We start from the raw sequence: 21,845 nt of genomic DNA, 5'->3' as shown, positions 1-21,845 counted from the left end.
ACACACACACACACACACACACACACACACACACACACACACAGTGAATCCGCTCCTTTCGCTCTACTGCATGAATGTAAGTGTACACTAACCTGCATTTACTCTGACTTCTCTCCTACCACCAAGGACACAGAGTTAGGAAGTTGCTTGTAGACAGGTGAATTCCTGTCAAAGTGACATTAAATGATCCTGGATACATACATGCACATAAGTTAGCCTAGCTAGCATCACATTAATACACAATGAACACATTTTTTAACCCCAAACCATCTTCTGTCAGTTATTATGTTTTTTCCTCATTCTTGAATCATATAATATTTTACTTTGGTCTATTACACAGTATGATCCCTTTGGTAACAGAAATAGCAGTTAGCCTAAAATCACACATCTTCAATCCAATCTCTAATCTTCATTTCATCTCCCACTCTGAGATTCTGTAATAACTAATTACAATCATTTCAAATTATGAGAACATCTGTGATTTCAGAAAGTGAGTGTTTCATAAATACTAAAATTTTAAGGGTAAAACTAGAGAAAATGAATTTTAATGTTTATATTTATTATTGTATATGTGTGTATGCATGTGGGCATGAGCATACAGCACATGTATGGAAATCAAATGACAACTTTTGGGAGCCAGTTCTCTTCTTTATGTGGATTCTGGGGACTAAACTCAGGCGTTAGGCTTGCAAGCACTTTTACCCACTGATTCATCTCACTGGCTCAAAAAATACAACACTGTCTCATTTACCTGGTATCTAATTAGAATTAGTACAAATATTTTAAAATAAGTTAAAATTGTTTTGAATATTTCAAGTGTCTAAAATTCAGGTTTCGAATTCAGTTGTTTAAAATATATTTGCTTGTTAACTTTATTAGAAATAAGTAACCTAGAAGAGACATTACTTGGCTTAATCTCTTTTAAAGGTAATATCATTGAAGTCCATACTGTAAAGGCATTTGTGGAGCCTGGGAAGGTGGCTCACCTAGTAAGAGTGTTTGCTGTGTAAGCATGAGGACCTAAGCACTCATATTTAAAAAAACAAAAAAGGTGGAGTGCCTGTAACCCTAATGCCGTGGAGGACAGAGACAGGAGAATGGCTAGGGCCAGCTTACCACCAGCCTAGCTCCAGGCTCAGTGAGGCCCTGTCTCAAGAGAATAAGGGAGCTAGACAGATGGCTCAGCAGTTAAAAGCACTTACTACTCTGTCAGAGGACCAGAGCTCAGATCCAGCATCCACACTGGTCAGCTCACAAACACCTGGAACTCCAGCTCTAAGGGATACAATGCTCCTTTCTGACCTTCACGTTCATATGGACACATGTACACATAACCACAGATACAGACATAAAATAAATATTTTAAAAATAAAGGAGTCATAAGGCAGAGTGATAAAGCAGATTACCTGACATCCTTTTGCACATGCACACATGTACGCACACACAGAGAAAAAAAGCATTTGTGGGTTTTTCAGACACAAAGGCATTGTAAATTAGCTTTAAGTACTCTCCCACAAATGTATTAAATTTTAGTCTAAAATACAGACATCATCAGAGTGATCTTGGCATTTAGAAGAAACAATGTGGGGAAAGCAAGCAATTTAATAGCTACTCAAGCTATTCTACAGAGAACTAAGCTATGCTGTTTTTAAAAAGAAACACTGTCATTAAAAAAAAAAAAAAAAAAGAAAGAAAGAAAGAAACACTGTGCTTTAGTCTCCAGCAGTGAACAGAATCACAGTGTAGGTGGGGCTCTTGTTTGAATCCTAAACCTTCCCTTGCCAGCTAAATACTGTTGAACAGGATGTGTACTCCTCCCCTCCTACACTTTGACTTTCTGGTGAGTAAAAATGGGAATGAAATCTACCTTGCACTACAGTTGTCATGATTAAGTTACTTCTGGGATAGTGCCAAGCCCCATGCCTGGTACACAGAGACCTACAAATGTTACCAGGTTCTATTATTATCTGAAATGTCAAACAGGATTAAAAAATGATGTGAAATCCAAATACTTCAATAAAGTGGTTTAACAAAATACCAAGAACAGAAAGACAATACCAACTGAAGATTGCTGAGCAAGAAGAACAAGAAAACAATTATACTAACACATGAGAACTCAACAATTAATGGAATTTGCATTTTTAGTATGTGAAAAGTATCATTAACAATGTGGGCTTTTTATCCCAGTCCTTGGGAGGCAGAGGCAGGATCTCTGACATTGAGGCCAGCCTGGTCCACACAGTGACTTCCAGGAGGGCTGGGACTAGGAGATCCTATGGAAAGACAAACAACAACAACAAAAAAGTAGTATCATTAAGACACTTTTATAGCCACAAAGTGAAAGCATCATTCAACTATAGATATCTAGTCTCTTTTATCACTTGCCACTACTAAAATCATTTAAGGCTCCTATTAAGTTGAAAATCAGTTTTCATTGACAATGCTTTTCAATGGGGCTTTAGAGTGAATGAAGAACCAACTTGAAAAATACAAATACGCTTTAAATATCTCATTAGAGAACTCACAGTCATGCTTGGCCCCAGGAACATTATACACAATCAGATTTCAGTTCAATGTAGAGAAAACAATTAAAACATGTAACAGGTTTTGTTGGGTTCTGTGTATTCATGCATGTGTGCTTTTAAAGAAAGTAACTGCTTAAGCAGCTGCTCCTGTTTCTCTGACTAGTCTATAAATAAAATATAATCTAGAAAAATTTGCTTTACCATAAACATCAAATGTTTATTGGGCTACAAGGAACAAAGAACCAAAATTTCTAATAACATTTTAGATAATAAAGTATATAAAATACTATCTTCTCATGAAATTTTGCTCTAGCAAAATCTCCATTTTTAGGAAATGCCATTATCCCCTTATCTGATTTATTGATTCTCTGGCAGATTCCATCAGTATTATGAGCCACATTGAGGTTCCATTCTGTGTAGTTTGAATTGTTGGCAAATAACAATAACAACACAAAAACCTTATTTGCTGAAAATGAAAAGTGAAAGAAAAAAAAATGGGACCTCATCATTTCTCTAGTTTATTAGTAAACAACTGAGAGGGAGATGAATATATAAATAAAAGATTTTGAGAAGTATCAGTTCTATTCTTCCCCCATCAGTAGGCATCACAACTTAAAAGGATCACGGTGAATAAGTCAGCCATTAACTTTGAATACTCTAAAAACAACCCAACAATAAAGAAAATTAAACAGCCAGTGTATTCTAGCTGAATGAAAATTTTTAATGATGTCATATATTTAAACTAGCTAACTAGAAAAACTTTCTTAAAAGTCCATACTTCAGGGCTAAGAAGATGGCTCTGTACACAGTGCTTGCCTCCAACATGCAAGCATAGGAGTTTGGATGTCCAGAACTCAGGTAGAGCTGGACACAGTAGCACATGTACCTGTCATCCCAGAGTCCCTGTGGGGAGGCAGGCAGTAGACAGGTGCATCCCCAGAAGCTCCAGAACTGTTAGCCTAGCACACAGTGTTGATGGGGCCCCATCTCAAGGTGGAAAGTGAAGACCAACACCTGAAGTTGTCCCCTGACCTCCAGTGTGCAATAGCATGCACGCCTGTACTTACACACAAAGATTATAAAAAGCAGTAATTCAGCCAGGAACACTGGCATTTACCCGTAATCCCAGTACATGGGAAGTGGCTGGAGGATCTGGTGTTCGAGGCCATCCTCAGCTACCTAGTGAGTTCCAGGCCAATCTGGGCTACAGAGTGAAACCCTGTCTCAAAACTGCACCCCCCCCCCCCAGGCAGTAAGTCAAGGGAAGACTTTACAATAAATTTTAAAATATGCTATAAATGTGAATCTAGTAAACTCATTGTAAACAAGCACCAAGGAAGAGAAATGAGTAGCTAAAAGCCTGAATCATCTAAAAATTGACAATTGAACTGTAAATAATGAACATGTCTTCTTAGTCAACTTAAACACATGCTTTAAATAGCACATCTACTCTCCACAATTCAGTTTCTACTTCTGTAGTCTTTCAGACAAGTCTTACATATATGCAAGATCAAATGTTTATACTCTAAAATAGCCGGTGTATATACAAACTGACATTATCAACTCATTAAAACATGCCCTACTGTGCTTTACTTTTTAATACTTTAGATATAACTGCATTAACTGAAAGCAATGAATCTAGGAGTCTGAAACAATTCATGTGCGTTTTTCAATAATTTTGCCCTCCAATTTAGAAATCACTGACACTTCTGTTGAATGAAATTAAGTATGGATGATTTCAATGATTCTGACTTGACCACTGGCCTAGGAAACAATTTTGTTTCAGGAGCAACTCTTCTCTAAGGATACTGGTGTTACCATATTCTCCAAACTTCAGGAATTTCTACATAACAAATAATCAAAACAGGGATGGTAACCCTCCAGAATTATTAAATGAGAAAGACCAACTCAACTGTCTGGAAGATAGAATATTTAACTGAAAGCACAAAAGTAGACCTAAAAGTAGGCAATCAGCATAAAATTCAGATCCTATAAGCAAGGTGTGTATGAAAGACTTAATCCAATTATTCATTACCTAGGAATTTACCCTACAAACTGGGCAAATAGGCAAAGATACATGTTTTAGTATGATAATAACAAAAGTAATGACAAGATATTAATAGTGAAAACTAGAAACAATCTCAATGTTCCTTAAAAACTGGTTATTTTATGCAAATAGAATATTCCAAATATGTAATTCTTCACTGGCATATAATAACTATAATATAAAGTTGGAAGGAAAGCAAATTAAAAATAACATGTACATTATGAATAGTTGCACACACAAAGAGCTTCAAACATTACCACTAAAATATGAATGGTGGTTTCATTGGAGTAGATGAAAAAAACCCTAATTTTAACTTTTTAATAATTATTAATATTGCTTAAAAGTAGTTGAATAAGATGGTTTGGGATGTTCTGTGTGATATATACACACACAAAAAAAATCAAATTAAAAAAATATATTTGAGGAGGAAGCATGGAAATTTATGTCATGTTAATTAGTAGAGGTGATAAACATTACCATTGAAATCTACCCGATGACTTTATAGACATACACAGGCACCAAGGATCCAAGTGCAACCAATATTTTGAGACAGGGTCTCCCTGTAGCCCCAGCTGTCCTAGAACTCACTATGTAGACCAGGCTGGCCTTGAACTCACAGAGATCCACCTGCCTCTGCCTCCTGAGTGCTGGGATTAAAGGCATGCACTACCACGCCCGGCCCAAAATGAAGATCATTTTTAAAGGTTAAAAATTCATTCAATTTTATGTCTTACAGGGCTTATACTGAGGTTCAATACTGTATAACTGTATTAATTCAACTGTGAACCTAGAAACTTACAGCCACTTGTGAAAGAGATGTACTCTTGAAAAATTTTAAGTAAAAAAATTTTAAGTCAATATATTTTCTCTTTGAGATCAGAAAAATATTATCTTTATGTTGGAAAAAGAGTACATTTATTTTTAATACCATAATTCTAATTGGAGGAAATTATCTTAGGAAAATAACTAGAAAATTTCATGATGCTATAGATTTGAAGATGTTTATCAAAGCAATATTTATTATAGTAAAATATTACAATAAACTAAATGCTCAATAGTGAATTTATTAAATTATAAAGTATATAATAGCACAGTACAAAGCCATTAAAAATTAAAGCAATCAAGCATGACATATTTGAGACAAGAAAGAAAAGGTTATGGTTTCACAGTGATATATTTGTATGTTAAGTGACAAGGGTTGGAGTGTGCTGCTTAGCCTTAATTATCAACTAAATTCAGCTTTGAATCATCTGAGAAGCCTCAACTGAGGGATGGCTCAGATCCCGCTGGCCTGTGGGCAAGTCTACGGTGGACTGTCTTGATTATTAATTAATACAGTAGGGCCCAGTCCTCTGTGAGTGGCACTGTTCCATAGGCAGGTGGTCCTGGGCTATTAAGAAAGCTAGCTAAGCATGAAGCTGGGAGTGAGCACGCCAGCAAGCAGCATTCCTTTATGGTTTTGGCTTCAAATCCCTGCCTTGAATTTCTGCCTTGATTTCCTTCAGTGATGGACTATATATAACACGAACGTGTAAGCTAAATAAATCCTTTCCTCCCCTAAGTTGCTTTTGGTCAGAGTGTTTTATCATAGAAACATAAAGGGAACTAGAACATGGTAGTACACGGCTGTAATCCCAATACCTGGGAGATGGAGGCAACAGTTCAAGACCATCTTTTACTACATGGTGAGTTCAAGGCCGGCCTGAACTACAGAGACTGTCCAAAAAATCCAAAAAAAAAATTTTAAAAGCTAAGATAATGATGCTGGGGGTGGTGGCTCATATCTATAATCCTAATAACCATGAGGCAGGAGCAGAAGAATCACAAGTTTGAGGCCAGCCTAAGCTACATAGTGAGACCTTGTCTCAAAACACCAAGGGATGGGGATACAGCTCAGTGATAGAGCACTTTCAAGCTTCCTCTCATGTCATATATCTTTATTTTAAAAATCACTTTGGGGGCTGGTGAGAGAGCTCAGTGGGAAAAGGCTCCTGCCTCCAAACCTGATGCCCTGAGTTTGATCTCCAGATCTCACATGGTGAAAAGAGAGAACTGGCTCCTCCAAGTTGTCCTTTCATGTGCTATAGCACGCACACACAGAGTAAAAATAAAGCTTTTTTAAAAAAGAAAAATCACTACATGCTTTTTAAAATTTATTTATTTATTTTTGTTTTTTTTTTTGAGACAGGGTCTCCCTGTAGCCCCAGTTGGCCTGGAACTCACTATGTAGACCAGGCTGGCCTCAAACTCACAGAGATCTGCCTGCCTCTGCCTCTGCCTCCCAAGTGTTGGGATTAAGGTATGTGCCACCACACCTGGCCCCATGCTTTTAAATATATTTCAAGATCAACACTGAATTTTGGCATCTATCAAGTTAAGAAAATATGATCTAAGATCAGAAGTATAATAATTAAAAAAAAAACACAACAAAATGAGTTTTCAAAAGCTTAAGAATAGGGGTTGAAGAATGCTTGTATCCAAACATGAGGACCTGAGTTTGGATCCCCAGCACTCATATTAAAAGCCAGGCATGGCAACTCACACTTGTCATCTCAGCACTGGAAGCTGAAGACAGGAAGATCCCAGTGGTTCAATAGTCAGCCAGTCTGGCCAATCGGTGAGCTCCAGGTCAATGAGAAACCATGTCTCAAAATGTAAGGTGGAGAGCCACAGGAAGACGCCCAACATCCACCTCTGGTCTCCACACATGCATGGGCACACCCATCTGCACACAAATAAACACACACACACACACACACACACACACACACACACACTCGTTCATTTATACAAAAGAAACAGCAGTGCCGGGACATGGATCCAGGTCAACACAGATGCCTACGACCTGGCCCTAATAAGCAGCCACCTAGTTTGCACTGACAGAAAGGGATTGGGATCCTACTTAATTGAATAACAAAATAACTTGCATACATATATCAGTTTGCTTCATCAGCATTCCTATTGTGCCAACATGAATTTTGTTATGTTAAGTCTTTGAAACCAACCTGCCATGGTCTTTCCCAATCCAGTGGAATAGGAAATGCTCCAAGCCATGCTCCTACAAAACTAGAAATTGTAGTGATCTGAAGACTATTCTCCCAGATGGATGTAACTCTGTAAAATACAAGTCATTGGTAACTGTTATCACACCAGCTTAAAAAGAAAAAGAAAAAGAAAAAAACAGTAGCACAAATTAACACTACACATATATTTTTTATTCATTTAAAATGATCAACTCAAATTGACATTTAGAAACATGAACAATTAACAATAGTAAAGTATATTTTTACAGAAAGGTATTACATGTACATTTTAAGAGACAATACAAAAGAGCACTTGTAGTAACAACACTAAGTCCTCTTCCCACTCCACAACTCCTGGGTCCTTTCTTCATAGACAATTGTCATTTACAAAGTATTATATACCTCTCAAGAAATAGTTTATACAGGTACACATATGCACAGAATTTTATTTTAAGTCTATGCATATCTTTACACATGAAATGTATATAGTCCACTGTATGGATAGAGAATGATTTTCTCACTAGACTTCCTTATGCCTTATTTCATGTAACGAAATCAACTTTTTCGGCAAATAAGGGATAGGGAACAAGAACTTCAAAGAATTCAGTGATAGTGGACATGGTAACACACACCTATAATCCCAGCACTTGTTACAGAGAAGGGTTGGAGTTGGGCTGGGTGCTGAAGCAGAAAGGTGACTTTGAAGTCAGCATGGGCTATCTACCAAGATTCTGCTTTAAATAAAAAAGACCCAGTGATTTTGCCTACCATCCCTATTTATATCTTAAAAGTGTAGAAGTGAAGGGACATAACTCTCACCACTCTCTTAGGGTCTTGACTTCAGCTTCATAATGTGAACATTAACATCATGTGGAGCATGTGTCTAGTTACAGTAAAGGTCCAAGACAATGCAATAACTGGGATCAATTTTTCAAATGCTAAAAATGTATAGTAGAGTTAATGTGAAGTTAATAAAAAGCAGGATCTTCTAGCTAGTATAGGGAAAAGGAACAATTATTTGGTCAGATGATTTTTTTTCCATTAGAAATTTTCCAGTTATTGTACACAAAATCTATACTGAATTATAGACATCTCAAATCAAAGTTCATAAATCAATCCCTCTGTCACCTGTCCATCTCATATCCCCACATCTATAAAAGCTTTGTTTCTGTTAAAACTTGGCACTGAAAGGAGTAGGATCCAATCACCATATATGAAAATTTGAATTATCTGCTGGGCTTTACTGGATTTTTTTAAAAAATACAGTATCTGTAAATGCTAGTCAATTTCTTCAACTAGCAGCCAGCAGAATGGAGAACTTCTTCAATTTTGGAGAGAGAAAAAACTAGCTGAGTTAAATGTAAAAAGAAAATTGCACTTGGTGGGTAATTTAAAGATTCTCAGAGATAACTTGATTAGGTTGTAGCTGACAAATGTTAACTAGCCTCCGTTTAACACACAACTCATCTATGTTGTAACACAGAGAGTGATGTGCCTACAGATGTGAAACATGGGAGAGGTTGAGAGGCGACTTTATGCTGCAAAGAGTTTACTTTTCTGTTTTATAAAAGAGGAAGACAGTTATGTGGATTTGAAAAAGTAAGTAGTGTTAGACCTTGAACTGGAGAAAATGCACTACAGGTTAAGAGAAATATGAAACACTGGTTGATGCCAAGAGGAAGAATGGGAAATAAGGCTGGAAAAGCAGGCTAGAGTCAAACCTTTTTAAAAATAACTTCAAGCCAGGTATGGTAGCTCACATCTATAATCCAGCACACAGAAGGCTGAGACAGGAGAAATGCTGCAAGTGCCAACCTGAGCTACATAGTGAGTTCCAGTCCAACCTGGGATACAGAATTTTAAAAAGTAAACTAACAGCTTCATTGAGTGCAATAAAAAAAAAAAAAATTTACCCTAGGAATTACTTTTCCAGCCACGCAATTCACTTATCTAAAGCATAATGGGTTTTAGTATATTCAGTTGTGTGACCATCACCAATTTTAGAGTATTTTAATCACTAAAAAGGAAATCCTTCATCCATCAACAGTCACTCTCCATTTTTCCTTCCCCATAAACCCTAAGCAACTACTAAGCTACTTTCTGTCTACGGATTTGCTTAATCTGAGTATTTAATGAAAGTGAAACTGCATGACATGATTTTTGGGGGGGGGGGGTTCTTTTTGAGACAGGGTCTCCCTGTAGCCCCAGCTGTCCTGGAACTCACTAACTCACTATGTAGACCAGGCTGGCCTTGAACTCAGAGAGATTAGCCTGCCTCTGCCTCCTGAATGCTGGGATTAAAGGCATGCACCACCATGCCCGGCGTGACATGATTTTTTAAACTAATTTCTTTGACTTAGAATACTGTTTTCAGGGCTGGAGAGATGGCTCAGTGGTTAAGAGCACTGACTGCTCTTGCAGAGGACCTGGGTTCGATTCCCAGCACCCACATGGCAGCTATGAACCGTCCTTAACTCCAGTTCCAGGGGAATCTGAAGCCCTCTTCTGACCTCCGTGGCATTGCACGACATGGGTGCACTCACATACATGTAGGCAATACTCTCATACACATTGAAAAAAAAATAAAAATAATAAAATATTTTTAAAAAAGAATACTGTTTTCAAAATCCACCTATGGTGTAATGTATCAACACTTCATTCATTTGACAGTGAATCATGTTTCCTTGTATGGATGCTCTATATTTTATTTATCTTTTCAACAGTTGATGAGCATTTGGGTTGTTTCTGCCTTTTGGTAATTAGAAATAATGCTACTAGGAACATTTTTTGTGTAAGTCTCTGTATAGACATCTGTTTTCATTTCTCTTGGGATTATACCTAGAGTGAAATAGCTAGGTCACCTGCTGTTTAATCACTTGAGGAACTCGCAGATAGTTTCCCATAGCAGTTGAAACACTTGACTTTCCCACCAGAAGTGTATGAAGGCTCCAATTTTTCCATATTCCCCTAATATCTGTCATCTGTTTGGATTACAGTCCTCCTAACAGGTGTGAAATGGTATATCAATGCAATAGACTTACAGTTAAGCTATAAGAAATGCTTTAAATGTCATGCTAAAGAAACTACTGAAGGTTTTTAATCAAGATAATGACATGATCAGAGGTGTTGGTGGCAAGAAATGTGTCTTCACATTTTTCATTGGTCTAGTACACTTGTATCTAACATGTTTATTAAAATGAAAGTGCAAAAATCCAAGATATTGTCCTCAATTTTGATTGTTTACTGTATCCAAGATTATTTGTGACCTTACATATAATGAGTCAAAAAAAATAGAACCAAGATGTATTTTTAAAACCAGGAAAATTCTGTTGCCTGCCTTTAACGATATTTATCAAAAACAGCATGTAGTATATGTAAAGTCAAGGACCACAGCTAGAATAAAGGCTCCTCCTCCTCCATCCCTTTCCCACCTGATTTCTGAACCCTACAGACATGCTTCCAATTAAAAACAACTTATGAATTGCATTTCAAGATTCCATTACTTTCTACATTTTACTGTAGGAGCTTTTATTCACAAGCTCCCCCCATATGCACTCTCCACACATGCACTTCTTGCTTTTTGTCCCATCTTCAATAACAAAACCTTCCCCTTTCAGTTGAAGCAATATGTATTTTCATTAACATGACTATGAGAATACTAACCACAGAGTGAAATAGCAATTACATTTTTTTTCTCTCAGTAAATGTAATTTTAAATTTTTTTCTTGGATGCTAAGAACTGTTTCTTTCCTCTTCTCTCGCTTATGTAGCTGTCACTAAATCATCTTTAAAAACTAAAAACAAACCAACAGAACTCTCCATGGCACTTAAAATTGTTTCTTCTTTCTTTGGCCCCTTTTCCTGAGGTGCCTCACTTGCTCCAACTTGGATTGGTAGGTCTCAGCTTGCTGACAGTGGGTATTCTGAGGACGCTACACCATCATCTTGTAAATCTCTTTGACCCTCTCCATTCTGCGGTTTAGGGATTTGTTACCTAGGTTCTGAGTCAGAATCAATCAATCAAACTCTCTCTCTCTCCCCTCCCTAGTCTCCCTTTTTCCCTTCACCCTCTCAAAAATACATTTTTTCATTTTAAGAGATATTTTAGATCTGAAAATGACTTCATTATAATTGCTAGAACTATTTTGGCCTCCTAGTATTAGAAGTCATTGCTCGGTTGGTTTCAGACTCCCATCAGGGAGGTTTGGTGCCATTCCAGTTCCCCACCTGCCCACTTTCTGGAAGCATTTATAATCATCTCTTTATTCCTCATTACCTAACATTTTACAAAGAATGCTGCTACAAGTGTCTGCCTTTTAAGCCATTCCAGAAAAACATAGGTCTCTTAATCTAGAATTCCAGTTTCTTTTGCTCTTGAACTTTAAGACTTTTTCTACTCAATCTCCTAAGAATTTTATATTCCTTATTTTTTTGGTAAAAACACTATTATTTCGAACTCTTCTCTTTTTTTTTTTTTTTTTACCTTTTAACTAATTTTTCATACCTTTTCTGTTTGACTAAGGGATCTTTTCAACTTTGTTTCTACCTCTACTTCAGGTTTTTTGTTTTGTTTTGTTTTTGTTTGTTTGTTTGTTTTAGTTTTTCAGCAGGGTTTCCACTAGTCCCAGCCTGCCTGGAAATCCTGATGTGGAACAGGGTGACCTTGATCTGAGATCTGCCTGCCTCTGCCTCCCAAGTGCTGGGATTAAAGGCACACATGCCAATATGCCCGACACAGTACTTTCATTTTCCTACAGCTTTATTGCTCTCTGGATATAAAAATCTATGGGTTTCTTAATCTTCTGTTTTTTATATTGTTTTTCTTTTTCCTAAGTTGCTTTTTGACATTTTCATTTCTATATTTCACTTGAGGTCTTCCTCAAGTGCCTTATCGTTTATCTCTCATTCTACTTAGAACGCCATAAGCAAAATGACCAGAATGGGCAAATTTATAACAAGAAAACACACTAGTGGTTACCTGAGCTGTGGAATGGAAGAGAAGGGTGGGTAGAGACGACTGATACTAGACAGGGAGGGGTGTGTGTGTGTGTTGTGTGTGTGTGTGTGTGTGTGTGTAATGAAATGTTCTAAAGTAAGACTGTAATAATAGTTTTACCACTGTGTCTATATTAAAAACCACTGAACTGGGGCTAGAGAGAACACTCAGAGGTTAAAAACACTGACTGCTCTTGCAGAAGACCAGGGTTGGGTTCCCAGCAACCACGCAGAGGCTAACAACTGTCCATAACTCCAGTTCCAGGGGATCCGACACTCTCTTCTGACCTCTGTGGGCACTGCACAACACCGGGGTACTTACATATACGCAGCCAATACAGTCATACACATGAAATAAAGAATAAAAAAATATGCCAGATGTGGTGGTGCATGACTTTAATCCCAGCACTTCCTAAAATATTTTATTATTTGAATTTTATGTGTAGGAGTGTATTGCTTTAATACACTTTAGTGTATAGAGTAATTCTTTCAATTGGAGAAATTAGCATCTTTGAATTCTCTTTTGTACTACAGGGGCACATATTAATTTCATGTTCAAATCCCCTTTGTCCTCCATATCTATCATCGGTTCTCTAATAACTTTATGTTTCTCGCTCCTTCCTTAGCCTACATTTACTCTGATTAGCTCAAACCCTTCCTTCATACAAAAATCCAATTTTCTAACTTGTCTACGCTTCTTGGTATTTCTAGTCTATGTTCTATAAGCTTTGCTTAGATTCTAAAAATTGCATTAATTCTGCAATCACTGACTTTCTTATCTTTGCTCTTTCTATTGTTAGTATGTTTGAAAACATTTTTCTAAGCTAAATTGTAGGGAATATGCTTGGTTTTGTTCCGAGGGCATTTTCTCCCAGATCAGATTATTTGTCTGCGGGTGGATGTGTTTCTCTCTCTTCCTCCCTCTTCCTTCTCCCCACTTCTCCCTTTCTCTCATTTACAGCTGCTGTGCCATTTCTCTTCACCTTGCTCATGCTTCCCATAGGCAGGAAGCTAAATGACTACTATTTCCTCAGACATAATAAATTATGTTTGAAGCTGTCTTGCCATCTTAACTGGCTCCAATTTTTCCTGTCTTGAATCTGCATTTTGAAAAGTGGAAGTTATTTTCTGCCCAGTTTTTTGTAACATTAGAGAGAGAGAGAATGAGGTGGAACAAGAAATATGCAATCTCTGTGACTCAACAGTAACACTCAGCTGAAGAGCAGTAAATGGCTGTTCTGCAGCTCAAATTTTTAAAAGTCCTGGCCAGGGTTTACACATCCTTTTAGAAACCAGGTGAAGCTATTTTGTCTGTCCCCTTGGCAGAGAGCCCTAGTAGAAAGCAGTTCTGTACATTCATTAAAAGCAATGATAGCTGACGGTGAGACAGGAAACGGAGGCTTTGTTGGTGAGAAAAATCTACATAGATGTATACATGGTCTTCATGTTATGACCTTAGTTTATTCTTCATATTCCAACCTTAGTTTGACAGTATCTATCAACTTCCTTTGATTCCCAAATTCTATTTCAGGAATCTAGTTCAAAGAAGCTTTTGCACAAGTTTTCAAAATTATATGAAATAAAGATGCTCATAACATCATTTAAACTCTATAAAGATTTGATAGAAATTAGTAAATCACAATACATAGAACACATGCAATGATATGATGATTAGAATAATTCAATCAGGGTGATCCTAGCCTGATGGAAGCTACTGTGCTTCCTTCTCAAACTGAGAACAGAAACTGTAAGAACCGCAAGAACCACTAAGAGGCACAGCCACATCTCATCTGCATCCAGAACCACCCAACCTCTGCAGTGCAGCATGATTATTTTCCTTCATGCAATATAGGCTGAAGTTTTATGTTACTTAAAGCTATACTAATTGAGGGTACAGGGCAAGAAGAGGTAGATTACACACATGCACAGGTAAAGATGTTTGTAATATTGTGGGGGAAAGTAAATTATAAAGTAGTGATGCCAAGTGGTGGCACACCTTAGATAGGTTCTCATCAAAACAAACTTGTTTAAACAAATTTGATCTTAAAAAAAGAGACTGGAAAGTATAACCAAAAATTAAAGGGGCCAATATAATTTCATAAGAGTCCATATATATAACCAAAGGCTACATAACAAGCAAAAATGCCGGACAGGTGATACCTTCTTTTGAGTTGTTGGCCAGGGTGGCCAAAGGGATTCCCAGATAGTAACCCAGCATAGAACTGGGAAAATGAACAGCAGACCCCAATCTTATCCAAAGGAATATTGACAAACGATTACCGCTAGAGGAGGAAAAGCTGACCCTCCTTAAACAAAGACCTCTAGATAGGCTGACTAGATTCACCAGAAGGGCAAGTAGTGGGGAATGGCTGGGGGTGCCAACAACACAGCAGACAGTAGCAGGGATATCAGAGTATAAGGGCTCTAGTGGGGGAGGGAGGCTATGGGAGGGTGCTATCTGGGAAGTGGGTGTAAAAAATAAATAAATTTTTTTTAAATGGAAAAAAAAAAGAGACTGTACTACTACCCCTGGTGGCTAAAAACATTTCACATAATTTTCAATACAAAATTTCATAAAGGAATGAATATTAAAATTAAAGTCTCTTTGCCACTAAATTTTTGTGACAACACTCAGACTAAATTACCTTTTTTTTTTTTTTTTGGTCTTTTTGAGACAGGGTCTCCCTGTTGCCCCAGCTGTCCTGGAACTCACTATGTAGACCAGTCTGGCCTTGAACAGTAAATCTTTGGTCATTCACTATCTTTTCAACACTTAATGTCCACAGTAGTTTTCACAATATAAAGTCTATTTCAATACAAAGATGACCAAAAGAAGCTTGTTTTTACTTATAAGAACAAGTCTTGCTCAGAGTTTTTACCTTGGCATGATCCCACAGATCTGAGCATAGTCCTATCCAGGAACATATTTAGCTCACCAAAAGTGATCATGTATTAACTTAGACATTTCAAATACAGCATAAGAAAATCTGACCAATTAAAAAGCAAAATTCAATAAAAAACATGGGTCTATGATAATCAGATTACTACTTTCCTTTGTAAGAAAGTCTACAAATAGCTGGGCATGGTGGTACATGCTTTGAATCACAGGACTCGGGAGGTAGAGGTAGGTGGATCTCTGTGAGATACAGGCCAGCCTGGTCTATATAGTGAGTTCCAGGCCAGCTGAGGCTACAGGGAGACCCTATCTCAAAACAACCAACAACAATAAAACAAACAAACAAAAAAAAACAAAGGAAAGAACAAAAAGAAAGTCTACAAATGGAAGTGTATATGTCACAATAATTACAACAAAGCAAGAGACTGAATTAAATTATTACAAATCAAGGGGCTGGAGAGATGGCTCAGAGGTTAAGAGCACTGACTGCTCTTGCAGAGGACCCGGGATCAATTCCCAGCACCCACATGGCGGCTACAAACCATCCTTAACTCCAGTTCCAGGGGAATCCGATGCCCTCTTCTGACCTCCATGGCATAGCACAACATGGGTACACTTAGATACACGCAGGTATAACACCCATACATATACAATAAAGTAAATCAAAAAAAATCATTACACATCAAGCATTTGCAGTAATATGCATGCCATTGAGAAGCTAGCAAAGTATTTAAGAAACTAAATGACTTTTCTACAAGTTTCTTTACAATAATATTCTCTTGGGGTTGTGTTTTGCTTTTCTGGAATAACTTCATGTTAACTTTAAGGAAAAACCCCATTAAGATAGTGTCATTTAACTATGCCCTAAATCTCCAAAGTATGAAAACTGACCCTTTACTCATAGCATATAATTCTCAGTTTTCAAGCCCAAAGCTTTTATGTCCTCAGTTTCTATATGATTATCATCTGCTCAGCATTAAGTTTTATATAAACATGCAAATAGATATATTAAACAGTATATAAAGTTATTTCTGTTAGAAGAGTATAAAATATTTACATTGATTCAAAACTGCTTGAGATGTCTTGTCAATTCAAAATGGGCCTGTTCACAGTGAGCATCTTAGTTTCATTTGAATACTTATAATTACACCAATGAATAGTGGAGACATGAAGACTTTAGTTCCACTCTCATGACCAGATCCACATGAACGTCACACTAAATGAACTGACAAAGCCATTACTCATCACTCCTTCTCTGTGGTATCTATGTGCTGCACTCATAGGTCTGTTACCTAAAGTAAACAGAATTGAGACAAATTGTTGTCAGGGTTGGAAATATATAGATGCTTCTGATCTTTATTAATACATCTGACAAACATTCTTGAGCACTTGCCATGATTTCACTCATTATCTTACTTCTGGCAATAACTGCAAATTATGATTTATTCTAATCATATTACATATGGGAATTTACGAAGCTAAGTAGCTTGTCTGAGATCACATGGCCACTATATAAAGGACAAGAATCCACTTTCTGACCCTCTGCTACTGGAGTCTTCTTACTTCTGTATTGTGAGGTGATCTAGATTCAAGTCCCAGCTCAGTCACTTACTAGCTATGGAGCTTGGGCAAAACACTTAATGTGCCAGATTTCTAATATTTTCATGAAGAACATAGTGATGTATCTCTGAGAAATGCCCCAAGTTTCATGAATATGCTTTAAAAGTTATGAAAATACTTTATTATTAGTTTCATGTCATTTCTTGCATATTAAATGAAATGGTTTGTATTACAAATTGGAAATTTTTAGCCATTGTCCTCTAGCAGCTTACCTGTTTTGCAATTTGATGTGAGAAATTTTGGAAGGGTAGTTTTTATAGCTTCCTGATGATTACATGTCATCAGAGAAATTTAGCAACTTCCTTTAACAGGCGTAACTTCTAATAACCAGGATATAAGTTAAATATTGGCAAGACCTAACTCATTATAGCTTTCATGCTGACTAGGTAAGCACATTGATATGAATCAAGTTCATCTTCATGAAGATCCAATGAGAAGTCCCTTTATCTTGTCACTAGCTTCTCAGATGCTTTCCCCAGAGACATCCGATGTTTCATCAAGTTCTTCCAGAGATACGTGACTCTATTTAATTCCACCTGGCCAATTTTTTGCATAAATGGTAGCATACTACACACATGTTTAAACTTGATTTTTTTTAACAACATAAATAGGGCTAGGGATTTAGCTCAGTTGGTAGACTGCTTGTTTCACATGCATGAGGCCCTGGGTTTAATCCCTAACACCATTATAGAAAGAAATGAATTATGGATACATGCTACAACGTGGACAAACTTTGAAAACATTATGCTAAGTGAAAGAAATCATAAAATACTACAAATTATATGATTCATTTGTATGAAATGTCCATAGCAGGCAACTCTACTGAGATGCAAGGATATTAGTGGTTGCTTAGGGACTGGAAGCAGGATAGGGATAAGGAGGTAAGAATGCAGGGCTTTCTGAGGTGATAAAAATGTTTAAAACTGGCTCTGGTGATGGGTTTGCATCTCTCTGAATATACTGAAAACCATTATATTATACATTTTCAGTAGGTGACATTTATGGTATGTGAATCATCTCAATACTGTTTAAAAATAAATCACACATGAGCCAACAAAGTACCTCAGCAAATAAAGGTGCTTGCCACCAAGCCTGTTGACGAGAGGCTGATCCCCAGGACCCACATGGTAGAAAGAGAGAACTAAGTCTCCCAAGTTGTCCTCTGACCTCCATATGTGTGCTCTGGTACAAGTGTGTCCCCACACATACCCACATACATATGCATACAGAAAGAAAGAAATGTAATTTAAATATATACCTCCCAACTTTTACTTTATGTATCATGAGTAACAAACATGATACATGACACATCTACATCTGGTGTTAACTCAGGGTCAGATTTCCAACAACCATGCTTCACTATTTCACCATAACTCACAAAGAACATACCAAGTCTTTTCCTAGGCAGAGTCATCTTTAATGTAATATTTATGTGTCTTTAACCATTTCACTGTGCAACCATTTTTGCTTTTTTTGTGTGTCACTAATGAAGTTTCCAAGCATTATGCCTCTAACCCCATCCTGCCCCATAAGGAAGCTCTGTGGGCTTCATTGCCTAATTTAGAAAAGTATGGTGAGTTTTAGGAGCACATAGGTCAAGTTACAAAGAACTAACTGTAAAACAAAATGACAGTGTTCACTCCTCCCAAAGATACCATTTTGATACAAAAGTCAAAGCTGGATAAATCATTAATCTAAACTAAGGTTTCAACCAATTTCACAATTTAACATTTTCAAAGTAAAATATTAAATTAATTGCATTTGGTATACTATGGTAACAAAGGAAAAAATTCAGTTGTTATGCTTTTATTCCTAGAAATTTTATGAATAGAAGATGGTTCCAGAAAAATAATTAAACAAAACAAAGCAAGACCAAAAACACATACACATATATATACAAAATAACCAATACTCATTTCCAAAGGAAAAAGTAATTTGTGGAGCCAAGCTATGCAGCACCCATCCTCTGGTCTCCTTGAGCTGTTAACTTCCAAATTATGTTAAAAAATACCAACTTTATTTCAGTTTCTATGCTTCCCAACTCCTGCATACGGTATCTTTCCTTTTCTTGTCTCATCAAATCCTAGACTTCTGATCCAAGTCCATCAGATCACCCCCACCTCATCTCCCTTCCTTTCTATTCCTCTGTTCCTAAGCACTGTGGTGAATTTATAGACTGTGAGTCTCTTACTATTTGCTCATTTTATTCTTATCCCTTGAACATGCAAGCTCCTCAGGGGTAAAAGCAATCTTCTAAATACTCTCGAATCCACAGAGCTTAGAATAATAGGGGACACAAAGAAAGCACTCAAAAGGTTTTTGCTGCTGTGTCATAAATAGGATAAAACTATGAGAACTAAATAATATCCTGATTTCCTTAGTTAGAAATTAACCATTTCTAGCACATATCATTTCAGTACCTTTACACTACAATCTTAGCCTGGTGTGCTAGTACACACCTTTAACCTCAACACTTGGGAGGCAGGTAGATCCCAGTGAGTTGGAGGCTAGCTTGATCTACATAGAATTCCAGGCCAGCCAAGAATAGAGAGAGACCCTATCTGGCAATAAAAGTGGTGATGCACACCTTTAATCCCAGCACTTGGGAGGCAGAGGTAGGTGGATCTCTGTGAGTTCAAGGCCAGCCTGGTCTACATAGTGAGTTCCAGGACAGTTGGGGCTACAGGGAAACCCTATCTCAAAAAGACTGGGGGAAAAAAAATCCTATGAAACTTGCACTCTGCTATCTTGTGATTTAAAAAAAAAAAAAAAAGGCTAAACAAGAGATTATTGTTACACAAAATGCTCCTACATTATGAACTTCTTTCTTTATAAAACGTAAATAAGCAATTATATTTGTAGTACTTTATCAGAGTGCCTCATTAACCCAGTGGGTTTCAAACCTTTCTTTTGGTGGCAGAAACATTATTTTCAAACAAAAGGTCAAGTGGAAGTTTAACATACAGAAAAAAGCACAGCTACCTGATGTTGCTAATGTGGAAGGAGGAATCTGTGGTTCTACCCACCTGGGGCATTCTCTGAACATTCTATCTCCATTCTCCAATTGCATTGGCACCTTTGAAAGCCATACAATGACTAGACACACTCATAAGAAAATGAGCACACTGACAATGCACAGGAAAATACTTCATTAATTATTTTAAACTAACAACATCACTAAAATAAAAAATTTAAACTTACCCATTTCTGCTGAAAACTCTTAGCCATGCTTTGAGGTTTGGTCCTAACAAACATAAACAAGGTACTGTAGTGAAAGTAGACAAAATAACTGCAAATAAAAATGTTTCCAACACCAACCTAGAAAAAAAGAGAACTTTGTTGACTATTTAAAACATGCTAAAAGTATGTATAAATACACACACACATATAAGTGGATTTAATATGTAAATATCTTCTTATACTTTCCTTTGAAAAGTTACCTAAGTCCCACCAAAATAGTGACTATAATTGTACTAGCTTTAAAAATCAACCTAGTAAATAGCCTGGTTTTAATAATAGAGTTCAGAAATGTGAAAAATCTGAAGATCCATGCTGAGACCTCCCTGTAAGAAATCTCATTCTGAGCTAATTAGCTTTCTTCCTTAACAATCTCTGAAATTTTCTCTTTAAAAAAAAGGTAGTTCAGCTGGGCATGGTGATGCACACCTTTAATCGCAGCACTTGGGAGGCAGAGGCAGGTGGATCTCTGTGAGTTCAAGGCCAGCCTGGTCTACATAGTGAGTTCCAGGACAGCTGGGGCTACAGGGAGACCCTGTCTCAAAAAGACCCCCCCCCCAAAAAAAAGTAGTTCAACTTTATTTTGGAACCACCTGGAGATCCTAAAATAAAACCTAGCAGGTCCCACTGCCAGAGTTTCTGATTGAGGCCTGACAATTTGCATTTTGACAAAATCTTGAACTATGCAATTATATTGTCTATTCACTGATTCCACTCAAACATGGTTTAAGGCAGAAACTACCATTTTCCATGATAAAGGACTTTTCTTTCCCTAAGAAAGAATAACCCATTAGTTTGATTTATATATATATAATTATGTATATGTGTGTATATATAAACAAATGCATATATAGCTATATATGTATGTGTGTATATGTATAATCACTCATTTCATCATAATCATTAATCATGATTAAACCGAAGTTTCTCATTATATAAGAAATATTTGTAGATTTAGTTTCCACTAATTTCAAATTGGTCAGTTTTGAAAAACTGTTGAGTTAAATTTTACATATAAACATTAACTTGTTAACTATCTGGATACAGAAATCTATTTATGTTCCTTAGGCAAATAACTTCAGTTACTTTAGAACTATATTTACTAATCACTGGTATGATAGTTATAACCAACATATACATAACATGATACTGAGTACCTTGCAAAAATCATGGAGTATTCAGCCTGTGGTGCTTGGCCCAGGATAGTTATGAATGCATCCCAACATAAAATCATAACCTTATTTAAAACATTGAGTTGTTTTTTTGTTGTTTTTTTTTGAGGTGGGTTTTTGTTTTGTTTTGTTTTTGTAACTCAACTTCAAGGTTCTTGAATGCAAACTGTGTAGATGACAAAATCACATTATAATGTCAAAAGGTTGGACACTTAGAGGTCTCTAAAGAGCCATATATTTATTACTATAGCATAATCTCTCATCTGCCTGCCCTTCTCACAATATGTAGTTGGGTATCTGAAAGTTAGATAAGTATGTATGAAATTAAGT

At 36.8% G+C, this 21,845-nt stretch overlaps 1 protein-coding gene across 6 annotated transcripts in view; it reads right to left on the bottom strand.

Moving 5' to 3' along the window:
• The window catches only part of Pigf (phosphatidylinositol glycan anchor biosynthesis class F), a 33,915-nt gene that overhangs the window by 6,717 nt on the left and 5,353 nt on the right, over window positions 1–21,845 (bottom strand). For 3 of the 6 annotated variants that reach the window (XM_029558621.1, XM_029558619.1, XM_029558620.1), the window contains exons 4-6: window positions 20,308–20,424; window positions 7,578–7,686; window positions 172–2,273 (exon numbers count right to left, since the gene is read on the bottom strand). In XM_029558621.1, the coding sequence (XP_029414481.1) occupies window positions 2,142–2,273; window positions 7,578–7,686; window positions 20,308–20,424 (358 nt within the window). In that variant the 3' untranslated portion in view covers window positions 172–2,141. The other 3 variants (XM_008823063.2, XM_008823064.3, XM_017795585.2) reach the window with 2 other exon arrangements.

Source organism: Nannospalax galili, unplaced genomic scaffold, assembly GCF_000622305.1.
Source record: "Nannospalax galili isolate Female #2095 unplaced genomic scaffold, S.galili_v1.0 scaffold286, whole genome shotgun sequence".
Taxonomy (NCBI): Eukaryota; Metazoa; Chordata; class Mammalia; order Rodentia; family Spalacidae; genus Nannospalax; species Nannospalax galili.
The sequence above is the reverse complement of the archived record's forward strand: the minus strand, read 5'-3'. Positions and strand labels throughout refer to the sequence as shown.